This window comes from Siphateles boraxobius, unplaced genomic scaffold (assembly GCF_051911475.1).
Source record: "Siphateles boraxobius isolate OS27281-9 unplaced genomic scaffold, OSU_SipBor_1 56, whole genome shotgun sequence".
Taxonomy (NCBI): Eukaryota; Metazoa; Chordata; class Actinopteri; order Cypriniformes; family Leuciscidae; genus Siphateles; species Siphateles boraxobius.
The window spans coordinates 6,991,897-7,009,430 of NW_027509182.1; the positions used below are offsets into that span (position 1 = coordinate 6,991,897).

General features: G+C 36.1%; 1 protein-coding gene across 1 annotated transcript in view; it reads left to right on the plus strand.

Moving 5' to 3' along the window:
* The window catches only part of LOC143715006 (rab effector Noc2-like), a 175,061-nt gene that overhangs the window by 5,335 nt on the left and 152,192 nt on the right, over window positions 1-17,534 (plus strand). The window contains exons 4-5 of the mRNA XM_077206578.1: window positions 2,035-2,164; window positions 17,405-17,491. Coding sequence (XP_077062693.1) covers window positions 2,035-2,164; window positions 17,405-17,491 — 217 coding nt within the window. The remainder of the gene's footprint in view (window positions 1-2,034; window positions 2,165-17,404; window positions 17,492-17,534) is intronic.

Consider the following 17,534-nt stretch of genomic DNA (forward strand, 5'->3'; position numbering starts at 1 on the left):
TGCGTTTCCCGTACAACAATGTAACTCGCTGCTTAACTGCCATAGTACGATGCATTGTTGAAGAAATCAACCGAAAGCGTACTGTCGCAAAGTGGTCGTTCAACCACGCTGGTTAAGAATGTCACGCACATGGTGGAGTCATATATTCTATTAATGAACCTGTTTGACACCGAATTAATGCTAGATATTTTGCATTATATTTCTGAAATTGCATTTGAGGACTTTCTCATTTTCTCATTCATCTACGCACATGCACAGTCTTCAAAAACGGTGCTTTAAATCTCTTGACAAACTAAAAGCCGTAAATGGCATTTGTATGTATTCTAAATAAAAGATACAGATTGTGAATGTCATAAGATAAGGATTTATTGAGCCTACATGTCATGCAAACAAGAAACTGTTTCTAACCACAGGGTGAGACCTGTCGTTCCAACCACGCAAATTTGCGATGCTGTTTGCGAATGTTCGCTGGAACTATGTTTTCAGGAAACACGGACTTATTGAACTATGCTGATAACGACGGAACTTGTGACCATAGTTGGCTAATGATGCTTTTGGGATACGCACCCCAGATAGTTTAGAGACAACGGATTTAGAGCCAATTTGTATTACCAGAGTTAAATTTAAGGGGACTTGCCTCCAGCCAAAGCTTGAGTTCCTTAATGCAAGTTGTTAATAAACAAGAAACATTGAGGTGGGAGGTATGATAAAATAAATCTATGTCATTAGTATAACAGTGTTAAGGCTGCTCAAGAAACATATAATATTATCAATGTTGAAAACTGCTTAATATTTTTGTAGGGTAACACTTTAGTTCAGGGTTCAATTATCACTTTTAACCAGTATTAAAGGGATTGTTCACCCAAAAAACTAAATTCTGTCAGTATTTACTCACCCTCATGTTGTTCCAACCCCGTAAGAACTTCGTTCATCTTCGGAACACGAATTAAGATATTTTTGATGAAATCTGAGAGCTGGATCACTCCTCCATAGGCTTCTAAGGGATTGAAACTTGCCAGCCCCAAAAAGTTATTAAAGACATCGTTAAAATAGTCCGAGTGTCTACAGTGGCTCAATCTTAAATTTATCAAGCGACGAGAATACTTTTTGTGCACAAAAACAAACAAAAATTACGACTTTATTTCAACTTTTCATTTCCTTCTCTGTGGGCCTCTAGTCAGTTAACGCAGTGTGATTGCGTAGAGCTACGTCACACGTAGGCTCACTATTGGCCGACGCTGGTCATGTGTGTGATCCGTGTGACATTCAACAATAGAAGTTTACGTTATTACACTAGTGAACTGACTCGAGGCCCAGAGAGAAGGAAATGAATAGTTGAAATAAAGTCTTTATTTTTGTTTGTTTTTGCGCACAAAAAGTATTCTCGTCGTTTGATAAACTTAAGATTCAGCCACTGTAGTCACTTGGACTATTTTAACGATGTCTTTAATAACTTTTCGGGGAACAAGTTTCAATCCCTTAGAAGCCTATGGAGGAGTGATCCAGCTGCCAGATTTCATCAAAAATATCTTAATTCGTGTTCCGAAGATGAACCAAGGTCTTACGGGGTTGGAACAACATGAGGGTGAGTAAATACTGACAGAATTTTCGTTTTTGGGTGAACTATCCCTTTAATAGGATATTGCCCGTTTATTAGTACTTATAAAGCACATATTAATATCTTATTATGCATGACCATATTCTACATCCCTTAATCCTACCCAATACCTAAACCGAACTACCTTACTAACTACTAATAAGCAGTAATTATGAGTTTTTTGAGACAATAGTCGTAGTTAATAAGTGATAATTGACCTAATCTAAAGTGTGACTTTTTGTGGTAACCATGATGCATCTTTTTCACTAGTAAATAAAAACTGCATACATCATCTCTGGGATCCCAAATAATTAGGATATATGTCTTAATGGACCAAAAGATTTCACAGTGACAGCAGGTGTACACCTTAAGTTGATATGTAAAGATATGTCAGTTATGTTCTTTTAAATAAATGTGTGTGTGTGTGTGTGTTTCAGGGGTCTAGTGGAGCGACTAGAGAACATGAGGAGGTCTGCAGTGGGAAACGGCCTTTCACGGTGTCTGCTGTGTGGAGAGGTGTTTGGCCTGCTGGGCTCTTCGTCCGTCCTCTGTTTGGTCTGCTGCATGGTACAAACTGGTCTAAATGTTCTAAACATGTTCTCTACCATTCACACTCACTGCTTAGTCCTTTGCAGTAACTATCTTTGGGCTCATGCAGTGATTCTGAGACACCACATAGTGTCAGTAGAGAGCTGTATATTCAAGGAGGGTCTGAAAGTAATCTATGCACAGGAAATTTGCGTTCTGTGCACAGTACATGTGTATACTGTAGGGAAAGATGCCCCGCTAAAGAAAAATGTGGATTTACTTCTAAACTAACATATTTAGATATAAGTTTAGCATGTGTGGGATGATGATACATCAGCAAATGTGTTATTATAGAAACATTTGCTAATTTAGTTGTTATAGCACAAAATGTAAAATATTAAATAAGAAAGAAGCCCCCCCGCCCTCCCCCGGTAAACTTTACAGAATTTTTGATAAAATTATTAATATTTATATATATTTTTTCAAGTGTCATTTAATGTAAAATACTAAATACACTATTCTATGTAAAATTTTATGTTGACAATTTAGTTGACAATAATTGAATAACCAATGACAAACAAAGCAGAAACCCAGTAAAAGAGGTCAATCTGAAAGTTAATATTATTGTATGACTTGTATACATGCATATTTTCGATTGCAGACATGTCATGATAGTAACACTGTGAAATCAAATTGAATGATTTCACTCAGTTAACCTATAGGTTAAAATACAAGTGAAGATGTCTGAAATCTACATCTAATTCATGTAAATATTAAATAATAACCCCATTAATTACAATAATTACTGCATTAAAGTACTGCATCATGTGTCTCCATGCTCAGGAGTTTAATATGGCTTTTAAGTATTGTGGTTTTGGATTAGTTATTTTTTTTTTTTATTAGTCAAATGGGTTTATCTGTACAATATTCTTTCTTTAAACATACTTATTCTTTTAAAATGCAACATACCTTGAGATTTCTGTGCACCATTTGAACTTCTTCAATTTAGAAAAGCCATCAAGCCACAAGAGGGCATTGTGTAACTAATAAACAATAGTTTACTGTCATTGCTCATTTTGGCTTCAGACAGATACTTTCCACTGAACTTTGGGATTACAGTTTGTAGTTTACTTCGAGACAGACACACTGTGACTTGACACAGGACTAAGGAGTGCTAAAGACTGAATGAGGTCCTTAACAGCAGGTCTGTGCCAGTGAGGAGAGAGCATCTGTTACAGGGAGCCTGAGCTCACATCACTCCTGCTCTCTCATGACCTGTGATCATTCTCAACAGCTGCTGTTTCTAAACCTCACTGCAATCACAGTGAAGGGGAAATTAATGAATTGATCATTATTGTTATTAGATTTGTATTAGATCATGCCTCTGTGTTCAGTCATTATATTTCAATCTGTGTAATAGATTGTGTTGATCATATAACATATGGATCTGATGCTGGGTTATTGCTGAAATTAGATTTGTAGTGACCATGTGCAGCATTACAGCCTTCTATGGTCATCAGAGTGGCTTTTAGTGAGTTGGTCTTCTGATTTGGATGGTTGCTAGGCTGTTACTAGGCTGGTTATCAGCAGTTTTGTCATCCGCCAGGTGAAAATCATAACTTTTTGCTTTAAAAAGTATCATTCCACTAAGAGCTGCATGTTTTGAAGTATCATTCATCTCTGAAGTACAAATTGCTGAGTTACATGCTGAAATATAATACTTGCGGTGAGAAACACACCATGAGTGAGTATGAGATGCACAATTTATCTGTTTTCAGCTCATATTAGAGAATTTGTTTTATGTATTGATTTATATTAAATATTTGATTGTGCATGCATGCTCAATTGATCTATTTTTACATTTAGATTACCTTTGCTGTCATCTAACACTCGCTTGCCTTTAATCTATGAACTCTAATAATTTAATTACTAACACTAAGTGCAATCTTTGCAATCTCAAAATGAATTTTCATTTTTATACTGTACATTATAATGTTGTGATGCCTAATTTCTCTCATAAAAGAAAAAATCATTTTAAATTCTAAGGTTTTTTTATTGAAATTCCTTTCAATAAAATGATTTTGGATTGTAATATCAGCCATTTTATTGGTTAGCTGCCTGCCATAAAAAATAATCATCAGCCTATCAGCTTCTTAAAGTTGGCATGAAACAGTTGTTGTAGTCTTGTATTCCCTGCTGTGACGTATATCTGAGTGAAACCGCTTCTTGAACAAGAAAAAATGTAGGCTGGGAATTGATTTTGACCAATCGGATTTGATCAGATGGTTTGCCATTGGTCGATCTCATGTGAGTGACAGGTTGTCCCGCCCTCGTGCCAGTAAACGCATCAGACAAGAGATGTCACTGCAAGAGGGAGGTGAAGTTATTTTGATTAAAGATTAGGAGGTACGTGAATTTGAAAAAACAATTATATTCGTAGACACAATAATCCGCGGGTCAGGTAGGCCAAGTAATAAATAGCCTATGATTCAGAATATCTGCCGATACCGAAAGTTTTAATATCTTCAAGGAAAAAAAATCTCTCCCAAATAATGCTGCAAACTAACCCTCGCATTTGCTACACTATAATATTAGAGGTTACAATTCACAAAAAAGGTATTATATTCAATATTCAGGTATTTATTTTCAGATATAATAATTGCACAAAAAACTGTTATTGCACATTTTCATAATCACTTGACTTCATGGCAAATTGATTCAAACATGCATGTATAATTAAAAGTAAATAAACTCCTTTAGTGTCTTTTTATAGCTAACTAACAAACTGAACATCGGATGACTTTCCTGAGATAAATGCAATGTTAAGTGACATTGTTCACAAGCTGTTTTATTGATATCTTTCTGCAGTTGAAACTTAGATTGAGTGATTACATGAGACATGATATGGATTTTGATAAGTTGTACTGTATACTGTATACCGTAATACGCAAAAAACATTTCTTATTTAAGGCCATTCCTGTTTGGAATATGTGATATGTGTATTGTCAACAATAAACACAAACATTCAGCATTTCCGCAGCGCAGATCATTCATTGCAAATTTTAAACTGATTCTCATGTTTTAAAAACTGTTAACTGCTTGACAAATAGGTGCTTGTTTGTTAAATTGAGCTTATAGTTTCCACTGTAATTAGTAGGGGTGTAACGGTTCACTAAGTTCCCAGTTCGGTTCGATACGACACAGTGGCGTCACGGTTCAATACAGCAAAAAGAAAGAAATGCCAGAGAAATTTTCTTTGATTTAAAATCTTTATTTATTTATTAAAACTAACATCATAAAGTTTATTTTTTATTTTTACTTTAAACAATGATGGAGCTATACTTGACTCTTCTGGGCAGCATATACAACAAAAACAGCTCCTTATAAAAAAAAAAATCAATATAATATTTTAGTAGTTATAAACAGGTTTATTTTGTTTTATTTTAAGTTTGCGAGGTTCGAGATTAACATTTGAGGACAGCAATTTTATTCATGATGTCAAAATAATTCAAAAGCAAAATTATTATAAAATAAATATTTGGGAGTGGAGATGGCAGCCACCTACTGGTTACAATGGTAATTTAATGTCTTTTGTATTTTTAAATGAGTGTGAGTTTTCCTACATCTTGAAACTTTTAGTTTTATAAATGGGTGTAATCTTTGAAGGATGAACAAATAATGTTTTGGTCGTCGCATTAAAAATAACATTTAAATATGATAATATTTGAGTTTTGAAGTGCTGGAAAAAGATGTTTCACATACTTGAAAGGATTTTACTATTCCTGCCAAACTTCCATGGTTACAGTTAGTGTTACTACATTAAATCCATGGTGAATGTTTCTGATCTGTGGACTTAAAGCCTATAACTAGTTCATCCATGGCACAATGTTTCTCCTGGTTTCTACGTCTCTCTGTTTGATCTAATAGAGATCTACGGTTAATAACGGTGAAATTTTATTGCTTCTAAATCCCGCAGTGATGTTATTACTTCTGTGGCGAATTCAAATGCTTTCTTTACTGGATCTCTTAGCACTGTGTACAGTGTGTAGTAATAGTGTTACTTGATCAAGATTGGCTCGCGCTGCACTGACATTGGTCCAAACTCATAAAGGCAAATGGTTCCGCTTTAATTGCGTTTGGGCAACGTTGTGGTGGTCGCACTAGCACGAATGCTAACAGAATTTTGGCCGGAAGGAAAAATGGTCCAAAGAATTGTTCAGTTTGTAATGCGTACCGAACAGAAAGCCGGTTAAATACGAATACGCATACAGTAATTAGCAAAGATCATGCATTATATCTGTGAAATAGGAATGCATTGCAATAATGTTAATCTTATCCTGGGCACAGAATGCAAAACCTGCTCTTCCTCTTTCATCACCTTCTCACAGTCTATTTATCTTGAACTGTATCTCTTCCCTTCCCAAAACTGAGATTTGATTGATAGTCTTTGCAAACTGGTTATGGCGGTCGTTTAAAACTTCTGTCGTAAAACAGCTGTTTAGTTTCGCTACTTGCATCTTATCTTGCACTTTATGACCGATGTCCATGAGGTGAAGCTCCGTGCTGGAATTTCTTGGAACATAAAGCCTGCCTAAACTCTTAAAAATAAGGTTTCCAAAAGGTTGTTTTAGCCATAGAAGAACCATTTTTGGTTCACAAAAGAACCTTTCTTAGTGTGAAGAACATTTAAATAATCTAAAGAACCTTTTTAACAATGTAAAGATTCCTTGGAAGGTTCTACCATTGATGCCAATGAAGAACCTTTATTTTTGAGAGTGTACTTTGATTTGATTGGTCATCTCAAAACATTTTGACATTGACAAGCGGTGCTAGTCCGCTGAAGCAGCTTGTGGCGATGAGCAAAATCATTGCAGCACCACAGTAGAGTTAATATTAGGCAATTATTTCACAACCTTCATTATACACTTAAATTACTGAGGTCCGGACATGGAGGACATCAGTGGTGGGTACAGCCCTGATTGGTGCAACTCTAATTCCAATTAATTGTGGTTGGATTGTGGGTGGATGAGAGAAATCATTAATGTGTTGATTTTAATAAAGACACGCAATCATGCGTCACTCTTTTAGTTTCATTTTCAACCACAACATAACTATAGGTGTGTACAACTTGAAGCGGCACTGCGCAGACCGCTCGGTGTATGACATCGAAGTATCACGAGAGCAGACGACTCTGTATACTTTCTACGGTAGGGACACTCTCGCGGTAGGGATGAAACAATTACCGTTTTCATGGTAAACCACGATAAAATGTCCTGGCGGTTCATTAAAACCGTGTTTGATTATTGAGATTTTGAAAACTTGAGGTAAATCTTGTCCAGCCAGCATCAGTTTGACTCAGGCGCAGTATGCAATATTGTTGTTTTTTTGTACGAGAAGACATGGTGGAAGGCAGTGATTGCGCTCGGGAGATTTTTCAGCCTTCTAAGAGAACCAAATCTGAGGTGTGGTCATTTTTTGGCTTTTACAAAAGTCCTAAGGGATACTTAAAGTTGCAAAAAGTCGCTGCAAAGTCATCTTCGTGACCGCCACCTACTGTTGTATAGCGAACGCAAAGCAAGTTAAGGCAAGGCAAGGCAAGGCAAGTTTATTTATATAGCACATTTCATACACAATGGTAATTCAAAGTGCTTTACATAGAAGAAATTAAAATAATCAAAAGAAATCAGAATAATTAAAACAGTTTAGAATAAAAGATAAAATACAGAAATCAGAATAATTAAAACATAAAATAAAATACAGTGCAAACAGTCGGACGAACAGTGGCACAGTGCTCATTCAGTAAATGCACAGTTAAACAGATGTGTTTTGAGTCTGGATTTGAATGTGACTACTGTAGGAGCACATCTGATCTCTTCTGGAAGCTGGTTCCAGCTGCGGCTGGCATAGTAGCTAAAAGCAGACTCGCCATGCTTAGAGTGAACCCTTGGTATTTCTAGCCGATGTGATCCTAATGATCTGAGTGATCTGTTGGGTTTATATTCACTGAGCATATCTGCAATGTATTGAGGTCCTAGGCCATTGAATGATTTATATACCAGTAATAATACTTTAAAATCAATCCTAAATGTAACTGGCAGCCAGTGTAAAGACCTGAGGACTGGTGTGATGTGTTCATATTTTCTGGTTCTGCTCAGAATCCTAGCAGCAGCGTTCTGTATGAGCTGCAACTGTCTTATGGTCTTTTTGGGAAGGCCAGTGAGAAGTCCATTACAATAATCCACCCTACTGGTGATGAAAGCATGCACAAGTTTTTCTAAGTCTTGACTGGAAACAAAGCATCTAATTCTTGCAATATTTTTCAGGTGATAATATGCTGATTTAGTTATTGCTTTGACATGACTACTGAAACTAAGGTCTGACTCCAGCGACACACCAAGATTCCTGACTTGATTTTTAGTTGTTTGACCCCTAGACTGAAGGTATGCGTTCACCTTGAGAACTTCATCTTTGTTTCCAAACGCAATGACTTCAGTTTTGTCTTTGTTTAACTGAAGAAAGTTTTGGCACATCCAATTGTTTACTTCATCAATGCATTGGCAAAGGGAGTCAATGGGGCTGTAATCGTTAGGCGATAGGGATAAGTAGAGCTGTGTGTCGTCTGCATAGCTATGGTAAGCGATTTGGTTCTTTCTCATTATTTGGCTCATTGGCAGCATGTACAGGTTGAATAGGAGTGGTGCAAGAATTGAGCCTTGAGGGACTCCGCATGTCATGGATGTCCACTCAGACTTATGGTCTCCTATACTCACATAATAACCTCTCCCTACCAAGTATGACCTGAACCATTTTAGGACTATCCCAGAAAACCCGACCCAGTTTTCCAGCCTGTCAAGAAGTATTTTGTGATCGACAGTGTCAAATGCAGCACTGAGGTCGAGTAGTACCAGCACTGATAATTTGCCTGTATCAGTATTTAAGCGAATATCATTTATTATCTTTATGAGCGCGGTCTCTGTACTGTGGTGCGGTCAGAAACCAGATTGAAAATGGTCAAAGTATCCATTCGAGCTTAAGAATTTGTTCAGCTGATTGAAGACAACTTTTTCAATGATCTTGCCTATGGAAGATTTGAGATCGGTCTATAGTTGTTTAATATGGTCTTATCCAGATTGCTCTTTTTCAGGAGGGGCTTGACAACAGCAGTTTTCAGGGAGGTCGGAAAACTCCCAGAGAGAAGTGAGGCATTTACCACTTCTAGGAGATCTGCTTCTAAGCTGTGTAACACATTTTTGAAAAAAGATGTGGGAAGTGCATCAAGGGCGCAGGTTGATGTTTTTAGGTGCTGTACGGCTTCTTCCAAAATTTTGCCATCAATTTCTTCGAAATCAGACATAGTGGCTACTTTCTCGTGCTGTTGTCTGATCTGCCTGACACCAGCGCAACTCAAGGATGAGCTGATCACCTTTCTGATATTATTGATTTTCTCAGAGAAGAAAGAAGCAAACTCAAGGCTCTTTCTCACTGAGAGCATTTCACTGGGAATCTGGCTTGGGGGGTTTGTCAGTCTCTCTACAGTAGCAAAAAGAGTGCGCGTGTTGTTTATATTGCTGTTTATAATATTCGAGAAGAAAGTCTGTCTAGCTTTGCTTAGTTCCTTATTGAAAGCATGGATGCTGTCTTTGTAGATGTTATAATGGACTACAAGTTTTGTCTGCCGCCACATGCGCTCTGCTTTTCTGCATTGTCTTTTCATATTTTGCACTGCTGTTGAGTTTCTCCAAGGTGCTTTTTGTCTGCCACTCTTCTTCCTGACTTTCACAGGAGCAATATCATCAATTACACTCTTAACTTTTGAGTTAAAAGAATCAAGGAGAAAATCAACAGAGTCAGCAGATATGCTTGGTGTTAAAGACACCAAGCATATCTGAGTTAACTGTAAGCATACTCTAACTCTGAAGCATAGAGTTAACTTCGAACTCAAAACCAAAACGAATTCTGGGAAATAATTGGTCATAAAATATTTTATTGAGTTGAAATACAGTAGTCAACATTTGAAGTGTATCAACCTTTAATCAAAGTTATACATACATTTTGAACAATACCTGTTTTTGTTTTAGGACAACTTTGATTATCTTTTTTGATCCACTTCAAATGTTGACTACTGTATTTTATTATCTCATTTGTAATTAACACAAAGTTTCTGCGAAGAAAAGTTTGCAGGAAGTGGCTTTGAGCCAAGACAAACAAACATGTTCAAACAAGACTATTATGGTTGACATTTAAGGGATGGTGTATATTTATTTATTGTACACTTATTATAGATTTTTTTTAACCTCATTAATAATTACAGGGACATTTTAAAATCATTCCTTTTTATAAATCCATTTTGTACAGTTTACAAAATCGTCCAGACAGGATGATCACTACAACAATATGTTAGTAGTATTAATAAAGTAAAGTATAAATTAGTAAAGTCCTCTTATTTCATTTTCAATACAATCAAAAACTGAAACGCAAGACGGCAAGTTGCATTTAAATGAAACGAGAGAGCACGTCCGCAGTGATAAGAGACACGAGGTGCGTTCCATTCGACCTTAAGTGGACTGCGAAGTAGACTTCACAGGGTATTCCACCATCTTAAGTGAAGTTCCAATCCGAAGGGAGTGAACATGTTCAGTTCGAAACCAACCAAATCAAAATTTATTTTCAAATTGAATGAAAGTTACAGCACAGCCTCAAATCTGTTAATAGTCAATTAATAGCTGCAATAGTCAATTAAATATACAAGTAGTCTATGTAATAAACTTGTTTTAATTTGTTTATTTGATGTTTTTTTTTTTGTATATGTATATTAAATGTTTTAAAATTTGAAAGTTAAGTAAATTACAATATGTTCTATCATAATCTGTGCGACCCCGTGGTTGCCTTTCTTTGATTACTGTGTAGGGAGTTCCAAATGACAGTAGTGTCAGTGTCACTTCAACAGATATCCCGTGAGCACTGCGTAGGGACCCTGGCAATCGGAAAGCATCTATGGATGTGTGCTATGTTATGAGTTGCTATTGACCGGTCATTATAAGGAAGGTAATGCCGGAGAACAGAATCCTGCTGATAACTGATAATATTGATGACGTGATCATTTTGGTCATTATAATTGTGATGAGATTTTAATTTTTCATACCGTTTCATCTCTATGTGGTACTTTGATATCATACACCCATTGGTCTGCCCCAGCGCTGCTTCAGGTCGAACACACTTATAGTCTACATTGTTGAAATCTTCAAGGAAAACATATCTATGCCTAGAGCACATCCTACTAGTCATTATATAAAACACAAAGAAAAAAAAAACCTACATGAGAAATTGCTTAATTACTTAAAGGGATAGTTCACCCAAAAATGAAACTATCAGGCTGATTTTTGATCATTTTGATTTCATGGTGACTAAGTATGACTGTTTCAGAACAGGTTTATTTTTTCCCAAACACTCTCCATTTATACTATTGTTCAGCTAAAATAAATAAATAGGGATGCACCGAATGTTCGGCAACCGAAATTATTCGGCCTAAAATAAGTGAAAAGGCCGAATAAATTTGACCGAACAATGACGTTTTTGATGACGCAATCAAATAGTAACCAGCGTAGAGTGAGAGGCGGGCGCTTTATAAATGCAGCCAACATGCCCCCTTTGAGCAGATAACAAAAGAGAAGCTCATCTGATGCATCTGTGGCAGACGTTATACCCTTACTTGCAGCACTAAAGCGTCTTTTAACCCTCTGTAGTTGACAAACACGCCGCCGCGTTCTGCTGGATTTTATTCACACAGCAGCAAAATAGACTTAAATACTCCGTCACTTAAATGCAGACTTAAGAAATATGAAAAAATAAACTGTTAAATGTCTACTTGTGTCCACTTACAATCGAAACAAAACTGTGCTTTTGTAAAATAAAGAATATAAACAGGGTGTGCTCTCTGCCTCTCCGTTAACTTTTTTTCTGTAGCACGTCTCTAAACTTAATCAAAACTCAGCCAATACTACTCACACAGGCAAAGGCAATATATCTTTATAATCATTTAATTGTCTACTTTTAAATGATCTAATTCAAAACGAAAACAAATATTCTGTTTATGTAATCTGTATGAAAAGAGAGAGATGTCAGTCGTTCTCATGGCAACTCCTTATCTGCTAATCGCCACGGAGAGCGCGCGCTATATTGAAACCCAAATGATCTGAGGCAATCCATGCTAACCTGTCAACGCCCACGATAAAGTTTATGTAAACCGCAAAGGTAGGCTTATGTCTAGGACAGTTATTCACTTGTTGTTGAAAAAGTGCATTTTTTTTGCACTTTTCAATGCACTTTTTTTAGTTACATTCTTTCAGCAGTCAGTTATAGGCCTAACATAGGCTATTCAAGAAGGGGGGCTTCAAAGATGGCCAAAATATATTTTTTATTTTACTAATTTTTTTTTTTAAGTTATATTGTGCTTTGTTTAAATAATATCTGCTGTAAATGTAAAAAAAAATTCAGTGTTAAATAAATTGCATTTTTTCAATTAGATTTTTTTCTCTGAAAAGCAAGACAAAATAGTAAAAAAGCATATTTTTACTATTTAATTAAATGCAATGGTGAAAAAATTGGAAAAATAAATGGAAAAAAATGTGAAACACCGCGTTCGGTATTCGGCCTTCGGCCAAGCGTTTCATTATTATTCGGCTTCGGCCAAGAATTTTCATTTCGGTGCATCCCTAATTAATAAAGTCCCATCCCACACTCACTCCATTGGCTGAGGTTGGCAAAAGGCCGCCTCCAAGTTTCTGATTGGCTAAGACATGCAGGCGCATTCATTTTTTTCTCATTTACTCAGCCTGGAGCTGTCACAGAGATAAGTGCGATTTCTCAAGACACCCATTTCAGTGTTTTCTGTCAGGCAGTAGGGACATTTTATGCGTGGTGTTAAACCGCTTACAGCAGCTTTAAAGATGTCTCTCGCTCACAGAGGGATCTTTTTAAGTATTTAACGGAAATTGAACAGATTTTTTCTCTCTGTTCCTCCATCGCTCACTCTCAAAGCAATTTTAGTATATAGAAGTTCTGCTGAAACTAAATTACTTGCACTTCAATCTAGTGTTTGTCTTCTATTACATAAAGCCTGATTAAAGGTTCTTCCTCTCTTCTTATTACTACGGCGTATCACAGCCCTTAACTTTAAATTGATTCTTAAAAACCAAGCCGTCAGAGTGTACACTAATATCTCCCACTCTAATTTAATTTTAGTGTGTAGGGGGACAATGCTTCTCACAATCAGCACGATTGCAGGGTGGACTTGTTTTTACTTCCACATATTAAAAATTTCATTTCCAATTATCTTTCAGGTAAACTTGGCAAATCAAATGTAATCATAAAAACAACTGTTAATTTACAGTGGTGCACAATATAACACTTTCCTGTATGTTGTTTTAAGTACATATCTATAATGTAAGTATTTATAAATATGTACAAAATCAAACCTCAATCCTAACCCTATAGTAAGTACATTTAGTTTATTAAAGGATTAGTTCACTTTTTAAAAAACTTTTGCTGATAATTTACTCACCCCCATGTCATCCAAGATGTCCATGTCTTTCTTTCTTCGGTCGAAAAGAAATTAAGTTTTTTGATGAAAACATTCTAGGCTTTTTCTCCATATAATGGACTTCAATAGGACACAAACGTTTCAAGGTCCAAATGACAGTTTCAGTGCAGCTTCAAATGGCTTTAAACGACACTAGACGATGCACAAGGGTCTTATCTAGCGAAACGATCGGTCATTTCAAAAATAAATAAAAAAGTTTCATAGTTTCATAAGCACAAATGCTCGCCTTGCTCTGTTCTGTGATGTCGTGCATCTGTGACTCTCCTGTTCGAACTCGTTCATCAAAATGAACGAATCTTTTTTCGAGTCATTTTGTTCATTCAACGACCGAAATGACTTGAAACAAGATTTGTTCATTTTGATGAACGAGTTCGAACAGGAGAGTCACAGATGCACGTCATCACAGAACAGAGCAAGGCGAGCATTTGTGCTTATAAAACTTAAAGTTTTTTATTTATTTTTGAAATGACCGATCGTTTCGCTAGATAAGACCCTTATGCATCGTCTGGTGTCATTTAAAGCCATTTGAAGCTGCACTGAAACTGTCATTTGGACCTTGAAACGTTTGTGTCCTATTGAAGTCCATTATATGGAGAAAAATCCTAGAATGTTTTCATCAAAAACCTTAATTTCTTTTCGACTGAAGAAAGAAAGACATGGACATCTTGGATGACATGGGGGTGAGTAAATTATCAGCAAAAGTTTTTTAAAAAGTGAACTAATCCTTTAATATTACTCGGTACTTAAATGTCTAATTACACTGTAACATGGACACCTTAAAATAAAGTGTTGTCTAAACTAATAAAATCTCTTTTATTAGTTTGAGGAGCTGTTTTATTTAGATGCACATATTTGTACATTAGCAGGAATGTAGCACAATATGGATGTGAAAGCAGTTATAATTAGCCTATGTGACCAATAAAATTTGTTTTGGTTAAAATCAATGATAATTAATCGTGATCTCATTACTGGTAAAAATAATCATGATTATCATTTTGGCCATAATCGTGCAGCCCTAGTGTGCAGGTTTGCACTACACAACATCATGAAGATCAGGCCTTCCTAACTGAGCATGCAGCACAACATCTCATCCAGGGCCTGGCCATTGCTTGGCTTGATTAATGCAATGCTCTTCTGACATGACTTCCATTATCTGCAATCAAACCTCTACAAATGATTCAGAACGCTGCAGCACGTCTTGTCTTCAATGAGCCCAAAAGGGCCCACGCCACACCTCTCTTTATCTCTCTGCACTGGCTACCACTCACTGCTCGCATCAAGTTAAAGGCATCGACGCTTGCTTACAGATCTACCACAGGCTCAGCGCCCTCCTACTTCCACTCACTCGTACGAGTCTACATCACTACCAGAAGCCTACGATTGGTCAGTGAGCAGCGGCTCGTGGTACCATCACATCGAGGCACAAAATCACTCTCCATAATGTTTTCATTCAGTGTTCCTTGCTAGTGGAAATATTCCCCCCTTCATCCAGAATGCTGAATCCCTAAAAATATTCAAAAGATAGCTGAAAACTCATCTCTTCTGTGACCTCTTAACCTCATCATAAAAATACTATGCTTTTACTTTCCTTTAATCCCTCTCTATTCTAGCTTATGCTACTCAGAGCAATATCTGAATTGAGCACTTCTTGTGTATATTTGCCTCTTCTCGATGAATCTCTTGCTGTATTCCTCATTTTTAAGTCGCTTTGGATAAAAGTGTCTGCTAAACAAAAACTTTTACTCTTACATCACTACATTCCAAAGCTAAATAATATTGTAATTTTTACTCCACTACATTTCGTGAACAAGTTGATTTTATTTTCAATGACCCTGTTAAATCAGTTTGAAAATCGCACTGGACGATTCATTTGAGAATTGGACTCCTCTGAATGCATAGTTCTCAAGTCAGCAACTCCATGATTCAAATGATCAGAGCGAGATGAGTTAATAATTCACTGAATTGTCAAAGGAATAGTTCACTTAAAAAATTAAAATCTGTCATCATTTACTTACTTTCTCTGCTGAACACAAAATAAGATATTTTGAAGAATGTTGTTAACCACACATTTGATGGACCCCAATGACTTCCATAATAGTAAAAAAAAAAATTAATAATTACTGTGGAAGTCAATGGCTCATCAACTGTTTGGTTACATTCTTCAAAATATCTTGTGTTTAGCAGAAGAAATAAATTCATTCAGGTTTATGGTACTCGGAGCATAAACCTGTATGTCATAATCATTTGTTAACAAACAAGTATTACTTCAATGAGCTCATTGTTTCTTGCGTTAAAGTATTACATTGTTTAAATTAATAATTTTTTTAGCCAACTGTGGTTATGTACATTTCTGAAATGCATAACGTAGACATTTACCTGATAACAGATCACTCTAAATTGTAATGTGGACTCATGCGTTTTCTGTAAAGCTGCTTTGAAAATGATGTAATTAATGTTAATTAAATTTAAGCAGGAAGTCTTTCCTATTGGCAGCTATCAGATTGTTTAATGTGCTATTATCATCACTGGTACTGTATATACAGTTTTGACCTAGTACAGTCTAGTTTTGCACTCATATCTTTGCACAGTTTTATTTTGAGGATGTTGGTGACCTTTTGTAATTTAAAAAGAAAAATAATTTATTTTTATATTGTAGATCAGTATAGAATCGGATATGACTGGTTTGTTGTGTGTTTTTTTTTTGCGCAACTGATGGTACAAAAAGTTACTACTGCTGAATTTTAGGATTTATTATTACTATATGGTGTATTTTTTTTTTTCTCTTGTTTTGCACACTTGAATTATCAGTAGTTATCAATGTGACGTGTTTTTGTAATAAACTAAAACGTTTTCTTACTGGCAGACTAATACATATTATGTGTCTGCATAATCTTCCTCATTGACTAGTGCTGGCTACTTAATTCTTAATAATTCATTATGATGTCAGACTGAGCTCTATCTGTCTGTCTTCTACATTATAACCCGCTCCTCCCCCCATACGTATTTTGAGCAGTAGGATGGTGTACATAAAATTGCAACATAAATAAACATTTATTAATCAGTATTTTATACTATTATTACTTGGGTATATTAATAATCAAGTACTTTTGCTCGAGTAAAATTGAAAGGAGTACTTGATACTTTTTGTTGAGTAATATGTTAGGGTATCTGTACTTTTGCTCAAGCACATGATTTGTGTACTTCATCCACCACTGTTCCTCTCTAAGAAAGGAAAAAAAGTATTTTAATATATTGTGATAGTGATCCAATTAGTCATTAGGAGAATCACACCGGGGTGGGACACGGAAGCGGTACCTGGTGTGCAAGATAGGGATTTAAAATTGGAATGTGCAAATAACGTGTCTAAGACCTTGTTTCAAACAAAGATTAATAAAAGCAGTCTAAAACTGGCACTGTGCTGGTACCAAAAGCAGTGCCCACTCTTCTCTATAATCATTGAGGCCGGAGCTTCATTGCACTCAGACATCGCTAACAATAACCTTTTCACTTCACTCCAAACACAGTCTGTTACGAAGTGCCCCTTTCTACTAGTGACAGTAGCCATTTTCCCATTTAAAAAAAAGAAAAGCATTTCTTAAAATACTGTAATCTTATTTTACAATAGTAATCAGGTTGTGTTTGTTTGACCTGTTCTATACCTATGCATGTTTGTGTTGCAGAAGGTGTGCACCAAATGCGGAATCGAGACACCAGGCAGTCAAAAAAAGGCTCAATGGCTTTGCAAGATCTGCAGTGAACAGAGAGAGGTACAGTACTACAAATGTTTTTACTTAATGCTAAATGACCCCG